The sequence below is a fragment of the Nicotiana sylvestris genome, chromosome 5, assembly GCF_000393655.2.
Source record: "Nicotiana sylvestris chromosome 5, ASM39365v2, whole genome shotgun sequence".
NCBI classification, from domain to species: Eukaryota; Viridiplantae; Streptophyta; class Magnoliopsida; order Solanales; family Solanaceae; genus Nicotiana; species Nicotiana sylvestris.
Window position 1 is genome coordinate 38,396,592 of NC_091061.1, and position 8,347 is coordinate 38,404,938.

The 8,347-nt window shown below is 40.0% G+C and overlaps 1 protein-coding gene across 1 annotated transcript; it reads left to right on the forward strand.

The window, feature by feature from the left end:
• Positions 1-302: 302 nt before the first annotated feature.
• On the forward strand, positions 303-1,151 carry LOC138868528 (uncharacterized). The gene has a single exon (XM_070146083.1). The coding sequence runs from the start codon at positions 303-305 to the stop codon at positions 1,149-1,151; it is 849 nt and encodes a 282-aa protein (XP_070002184.1).
• The last annotated feature ends 7,196 nt before the right edge of the window (positions 1,152-8,347 follow it).

Consider the following 8,347-nt stretch of genomic DNA (forward strand, 5'->3'; position numbering starts at 1 on the left):
GAGGGGATTTTAATAGCCATATTGGGGCGGCTACTGGTAGTTATGGCAAGGTGCATGGTGGCTTTAGCATTGGGGATAGGAACAGAGGAGGTACTTCGCTGTTAGACTTCGCTAAGGCTTTCGAGCTGGTGATTACGAACTCGACTTTCCCGAAGAGGGAGTAGCATCTGGTTACTTTCCGAAGTTCGGCGGTGAGGACTCAGATCGATTACCTTTTCCTCAGAAGGTGTGATAGAGGGTTGTGCAAGGACTGCAAGGTTATCCCGGGAGAGACCCTCGCGACTCAGCATAGGCTCTTAGTGATGGACATCGGCATTATGATGAAGAGGAAGAAGAAGTATGCTCGTGGCCGACCGAGGATTATATCGGGAGCTTTGAACAAGGATAAAGCCCAGGAGTTAGAGGGGAGGTTATCCTCTATGGGAGCTTGGAGGAGTAGTGGAGACGCGAGCACTATGTGGTTGACTACGACGAACTATGTGAGGGAGGCGGCGAGAGAGGTGTTAGGTGTATCGAAGGGTTTTTCTGGCAGACACCAAGGAGACTGGTGGTGGAATGACATAGTCCAAGGTAAAGTGGAGGCGAAGAAAATAGCGTACGTGAAGTTAGCAGGGAGCAGAAGTGAGGAGGAGAGGAGTGCGAATAGAGAGAGGTATAGAGTGGCTAGGAAGGAGGAAAAGCTGGCGGTCACGGAGGCTAAGAATGCAGCGTTTAGCCGTCTATACGAGGAATTAGGGGAGAAAGACGCGGAAAGGAAGTTGTTTTGGCTGGCTAAAGAGAGTGAGAGGAAGGCTCGGGATCTGGACCAAGTAAGGTGCATCAAAGACGAGGATGGTAGAGTATTAATGGGAGAGTCCCAGATTAAGCAGAGATGGCAGACGTACTTTTATGGTCTTCTAAATGAGGAGGGGGGCCGGGATATAGTGCTAGGGGACTTAGGGCATTCGGAGAGTCTCCAAGATTTTAGGTATTGCAGGCGCATTAAGGTGGATGAGGTCGTGAGGGCTTTGTGTAAGATGAGTAGGGGTAGAGCGACCGGGCCAGATGAAATTCCGGTTGAGTTTTGGAAGTGTGTGGGTAGAGCAGGATTGGAATGGCTGACTAGGTTGTTTAATGTACTTTTTAGGACGAACAGGGTGTCGGAGGAATGAAGGTCGAGTACAGTGGTACCGTTGTACAAGAATAAAGGTGATATCCAGTGTTGTAACAATTATAGGGGTATCAAGTTACTTAGTCATACCATGAAAGTCTGGGAGAGGGTGGTGGAGGTGAGGGTGAGGAAGACGACGTCTACATCTGACAATCAGTTTGCGTTCATGCCGGGCTTCTCCACTACGGAAGCTATCCACCTTATTAGGAAGTTGGTGGAACAGTACATGGATAAGAAGAAGGGTCTGCACATGGTGTTTATTGACTTGGAGAAAACGTATGATAAGGTTCCTAGGTAGGTGCTCTGAAGATGTCTTGAGGCGAAGGGCATGCCGGTAGCCTACAAACAAGCGATCAAGGACATGTATGATGGAGCTAAGACTAAGGTTAGGACTGTGGGAGGCGACTCGGAGCATTTCCCGGTTGTTATGGGATTACACCAAGGCTCTGCGCTTAGCCCATTCTTATTTGCCTTGGTGATGGATGCTTTGACACACCATATTTAAGGGGAGGTGCCATGGTGTATGTTATTTGCTGATGACATAATTCTAATTGACGAGACGAGGGCTGGTGTTAACGAGAGATTGGAGGTTTGGAGACAGACTCTCGAGTATAAGGGTTTCAAATTGAGCAGGTCTAAGATAGAGTACCTGGAGTGCAAGTTTAGCGCTGAGTCGAGGGAAGTAGGCGGGGATGTGAGGCTTGGGTTACAAGTCATCCCCAAGAGAGATAGCTTCAAGTACCTTGGGTCGATGATTCAGGGGGACGGAGATATTGACGAGGACGTCACTCACCGCATAGGGGCAGGTTGGATGAAATAGAGGCTTGCATCTGTAGTCTTATGTGACAAGAAAATGCCCCGATACTCAATGGTAAGTTTTATAGGGCTGTGGTTAGACCGTCTATATTGTATGAGGCAGTATGTTGGCCGATTAAGAACTCCCATATCCATAGGATGAAAGTAGCAGAGACGTGGATGCTGAGGTAGATGTGCGGGCACACTAGGATAGACAAGATTAGGAATGAAGATATTCGGAGGAAGGTGGACGTAGCCCCTATGGATGACAAGATGCGGGAAGCGAGGCTCAGATGGTTCGAGCACGTGCAGAGGAGAAGCCTTGATGTACCAGTAAAGAGGTGTGAGTGGTTGGACGTGGTGGGTACGAGAAGAGGTAGAGAGAGACCTAAGAAATATTGGGGAAAGATGATCAGGTAGGACATGGTACGACTGTAGATTTCCGAGGACATGTCCCTTGATAGGAAGGCCTGGAGGTCAAGCATTAGGATTGTAGGATAGTGGTAGTAAAGCTTTCCTTACTTCATACCGGGAGTGCGGCGGGGTTGGATTAGGGTTGATCTTAGATGGCTTGCAGTTTATGTTGAACCCACACTTTTCTTGTTGTTTATCTTAGCCCCAGGCCTTAGATTCTGGTTACTGTTATTGCATGTCATTCATCTTTTGGTTTTTATGCTTTTGTTACTATTACTGTTTCTACTAGAGTTACTAATGAATTCTCTATTCTTGTTTTTATTTTATTTTTGTCTTTCTGAGCCGAGGGTCTATCGGAAACAACCTCTCTGCCCCTATCGGGGCAGAGGTAAGGTATGCGTACACATTACCCTCCCCAAATCCCACTATGTGAGATTTTACTGGGTAATTGTTGTTGTTGTTGTTGTTGTTGTTGTTATGATAGTTAGTTGACGGAGCAATAGGTTGTTATATTTTACGGCAAGGTGCAGTTGTTTGGATGGTGGAGCTGGGCATAGCAAAAAGGCAGAATGAAAAAGTGAGGTGGGTCACACATTTGTTTTGCAACCCATGTAATAAATTTTTGGCAATAACTTGCAATCTAAGTAATGGCTAGCAGTTGTCTTAATTTAGTGTCGAACGACCACTTATGTCAGACCCCCCTAAAAATTCCCCTTAGTTATTAGAGGGAAATTTTCATAAAGCACTATCTTTTAGTAGTAATTAGCCATCTATAGATACCATTTGTTATATTATGGATTATAGATACCTTTTATGTGGTTATAAGATGTATTTGATGTATTTAAGCTATTGTATTCATGAATACATTAGCAAAAATAGGCGTGAATCAGGGAAGTCCAGCTAATCAGTTGTTGTATTTGAGTGTATTCGACTGTATTCATGTAATGAAACATGGGATTTCAGCTGGACAGATTATTGTATTCGACTGTATTCACGGCGTGAAATAAGGGATTACATTGTTTTTAAAACGGAAAGTGAATCAATTAACATAATAGACTCCTAATATAACTCAACAAACTCAATTATTTTCAGTTATAAAAAAGATTCTCAACCAAAAAATACCCCAAAAACATAGCAATCTTCAGAGAAATTATATAATACATCTGAATACATAAATTATATTAATAAAAAAATTATGAATACATTCATGGCATATAGCGAGATAGTGAATACGATGACATACATAGAATACAAGGGGATACATTGAAATACAATGGAAAAAAAGACAGAGAATACAATAAAATACATGGAATACAGCGAGATACATTGAATTACAATGAAAAAAAAGACAATGAATACAATGAAAATCATGAAAATACAGCGTAATACGTTGAGATTACATTGAAATATATTATTGTTCCATTTGTGAGATGAGATCCAATGGTTTCTTGACTAACTCTTTGATAATCTAGAGCAATTTGATCAGCTTGTTCTGCATCTTTGAGACGTTTTGATGCACCTCCAATAGGCAATGTACTGCTCTCTAGTATGCTTTTTACGTCGTATCAATTTATTTCAAAGTAGGTTACTGCATTTAGTCCACGAAATTTTATTGTTGCAATGTCATAAGCCGCCGCCAATTCGGGCCTATGACCTGGCCCTAGCCCGTGGGCATGAGAATAGTTTCCAAGCCCAATTGAGAGTCGAAACAACTAACGGTTCTATAAGACTTGGCTTTATGTATTTTTTTTATTTTTTATTTTTGACCTTTATGGAATTGTCTCTATGTTAAACTTAATTCAGATTCATATCGAAAATAACTGTTCCAAAAAAAAAAAAAAATTAATATCTGGGATATTTTTAAAATGATTCTTGAACAATGATTACCCATTAACTTGTAGTAAAAAAGAACAAAAAATGACTATGCAAATTAAAATTTCAGATAAATTTATAATATATCAGATTTAAGAATTGTAAACCATACCTTTACGTTAGTAAATTCCAGGAGAAAGTTTAGATATATTAATTCATTGTTTCTTTTTTTTTTTTTTTTTTTACTAGATGGAGGGAAACAAACTCTCTTGTGTGATATATACTTTATAAAGTACATCTAGCCAAAAGTAATTTTTGAATTACAATGAAGTAGATCATACGGGAGAGTTTGTATATCTAGCAGTGGATGGTAATCTTTAAATTAGATGTCTATATATCGCATTTCATTGTTTATAAGTTGTTCACTAATATGAAACATATGCATAATTTTCTCCAATAATTATTAGTGATAATCAGCGAAATTTTCTGAAAGAGAGATCATGTCACGACCCAAAATCCAACTAGTCGTGATGGCATCTAAGTCAACCGCTAGATAAGTCAATTAACAACTACCCAATTCATTGAGATTTAATGAGAAAACATATGAAAAAATAACTGAACTTTTATACAAAGAATTCTCAAGGACTGGTAGTACAAATCACGAGCTTCTAACATTTAGAGTTTACAAAACTAGTATGAAATAAATACATCATTTGTCCGAAATGTATATAAACAAATTTTCATAAGTCTAAAGCTACCATGAACAAGAGGCAGTTATAACCGGGATGCAGGTACGTCTTCAGTGCTAGCTCCCGCCATACACAACAACATCAACATCCAAAATCTGCACGCAAGGTGCAGAAGTATAGTATAAGTATAACCGACCCATCCACTTAATAAGTAACAAACCTAACCTTAGGTAGAAAGTAGTGATGAGCTGAAACAAAGGTCGGAGTCCAACACCAATAGCCAACAAAAGTCCACAACAACATGATAAAAGTGTTAAAAGAAGTAACTCAGAGATATAATGCTCAGCTCGTTCACAGTTTCGGAAAATAGGCATGCTTTTCAAGTATATTAGTGAAAACCCAAATCTTTTACCGAAATCACCAGAAAATGAGTAAGTTTGTAAAACTATAATTTTTCTCAAAAACTTTCAACAACATTTAAGAAGTCTCATTATCAGATGGCATGAGGAAAATACATCTTTATGCCTACATATCAATGCGCTTGTGAATATGTTGAGTGTCACTATACCGTACAACATGAGGAAATGCATCTCTATGCATGTATGCAAAGTATTCATGACAACTGTAATACAATGCGATGATAAAGCCATGTGCATACTCTCGGAGTATCAATGCACTCAGTTCTCCCTATCACTCAATCCTCACAGTCACTCAGCACTTGCGCTTGACACTCGCACTTAGTATTGTGCAGGACAGATCTACTTCTGGGCAGATCCAGCCCAAATGCAAATAAATCCAGGACAGATCCAGCTCCAATGCAAATAAATCTAGTACAGATTAAGCCCAAATAAAAATGAATCAATAGCAAATGCGCTCACTGAGGGTGTGCAGACTCCAAAAGGGTAGATCCAGCCCAAACGATATAATAATCCAAATCCTAGCATGAATCAATAAAGCATATTGCGGCGTGTAGTCTGCTCCAATAAATATCACTCACAAACAGCCCTCGGCCTCACTCAGTCATCAATCTCTCCAGTCTCTCGGGCTCATGTCTTGAAAATCAACCCCAAAAATGATGATGTGATGTATCAATAAATGATAACAGAGACTGAAATATTATATGCAAATGAATGCGTATGCATGAGTATGTAATTGCAATATAATCAAATAACTTAATAATATAAATAACCTTAGTGGGTGCCAACATGATAAGCATATATCCTAGACATGGTTTCTAAAAGGGATTACAGCTAAATTATTCTAGCACGTAGAAATTTCATAAATACAAATAAGCTGAGGCAACTACATAATACCACAGAAAATAATCGAGTCACAATTCACATGGTGCACGCCCACATGCCCGTCACCTAGCATGTGTGTCACCTCAACACCAAACATATAACGCATATATTCAGGGGTTCATACCCTCAACACCAAGTTTAGAAGTGTTACTTATCTCGAACAAGCCAAATCTAATACCGAGCAAGCCAAACGATACTCCAAATATGCCATCCTGCACGTAATGATCTCCAAACGGCTTGAAATTAGCCAAAAGTAACTCAAATACATCAGATAATGTCTAAAGAAATAATTCCAAATGCAAAGTTCGAATCTTTAATCAAAAGCCCAAAGTCAACCAAAAAGTCAAACCTGGGCCAGCACCTCAGAACCCGACAAAACTAAAAAAATTCGATAACCCATCAATTACGAGTCTAATCATACTAGTTTCACTTAAATATGACTCTGAATCGATATTCAAAACTCAAAAATTCACTCTATGAAACTTTAGACAAAACACCCCCCCAGTTTCTCTTTTGAAATCCTCAATCAAATGCCAAAAACGAAGACATATTCATGATATAAAATAAAAACTGAGTAGAGAACACCTATCCTAATCCGTGTGGTAAAAATTGCTTCAAAAATCATCTCAATCCAGGCTTCATAGCTCCAATTATGATAAAAATGACTCTAACCCTCGAAATGCAATTTAATAGAGTCTGCCCAGCGTCGTTTGTATTTGCCAACCACTGGTCGCACCTCGGACATTCACTTTTGCAGAAAAGGACCACACCTACAAGACAGACTCAACCAGCAGTGGTCGCTTTTGCGATGTCCAAAATCACTTCTGTGATGGCCCTTCTGTGCGAAAGATGTCGCACCTACGACCTCGCTGATGTGTCTGCACTCCGCATCTGCGCCCTTCTCGCCCACTGCCCCTTTACGATTCTGTGAAGAAAACCTCGCATCTGTGAAATCGCTTCTACCACCAATATTCCGTAGGCGCGGCTATACCAGAACTAATAGCCTTAGTAAATTGCAACATGCGACAAAATAATCTGAACCTCGTCCGAAACTCATCAGAGCCCCTCGGTACCCCGTCTAAATATACCAACAAGTCCCATAACATAATACGTACCTACTCGAGGCCTCAAATAACGCATAACAACATCAAAACGACGAATCACACCTCAAATCAAACTTAATGAACTTTTGAACTTTCAACTTCCAAAACTCGCGTCGAAACATATCAAATCAACTCGGAATGAACTCAAATTTTGCACACAAGTCCCAAATTACATAACGAAGCTATTCCAATACCCAGAACCACAATCCGAATCCGATATTCTCAAAGTCAATTCTCGGTCAAACTTATGAACTTTCCAAACTTTCAAATTTCCAAGTTTCGCCAATTAGTGTCGAAACCTTCTAGAAACATCCAAATGCAAATTCGGGCATAAGCCCGAGTATAAAATCACCATCCGAACCTAAAGGAACCAACAAAACTCCAATCCAAGGTCAAATACTAAAAAGTCAAACTTGGTCAACTCTTCGAACTTAAAGCTTCAATCATGAATTTCATTCTTCCAAATCGATTCTGAATAACCTGAAAACCAAAATTGATGATTCATAAAAGTCATAATACATCATACGGAGCTACTCATGCCCTCAAACTACCGAGCGAAGTGCAAATGCTCAAAACGACTGGCTTGGTCGTTACATTCTCCGCCACTTAAACATACGTTCATCCTCGAACATGCCAAGAGTTTTTCCAAAGCCATCAAATCACTGTATAACCTTACCATGAACATATACAGAGGTGATCCCGCGTCACCCTAATCCATATAAGCCTGGCAACACAAAATAACTGAAGATCATTACTCCAACCTTAGACCGTAAACCTTAGAATCCAATTTCCACATCCAGAATCCTTACAATACTCGAATCTCACACCTACACATTGTATAAGTCTGAACAAGCTATATCAAGCCATAACCATAACCCAAGACGTAATCACATGATGTACCACACAACTCAGATGCTCACTGCAATAACTATTGACCGCATTAGCTGCTCAAAACACACCCAATACCGGTAATGAACCTCATATCAAACAAAACCTTATTTTAAAGCCTTCGTACACTACTAATGATAAAAAAACCCGCAAAAACTCGTAACCACTTATTAGATCAGCAAGTCGTGGGGCTCC

Bases quoted from the DNA above. Each gene is read 5' to 3' on its own strand.
- LOC138868528 (XM_070146083.1), top strand. From the start codon at position 303: ATGGACATCGGCATTATGATGAAGAGGAAGAAGAAGTATGCTCGTGGC.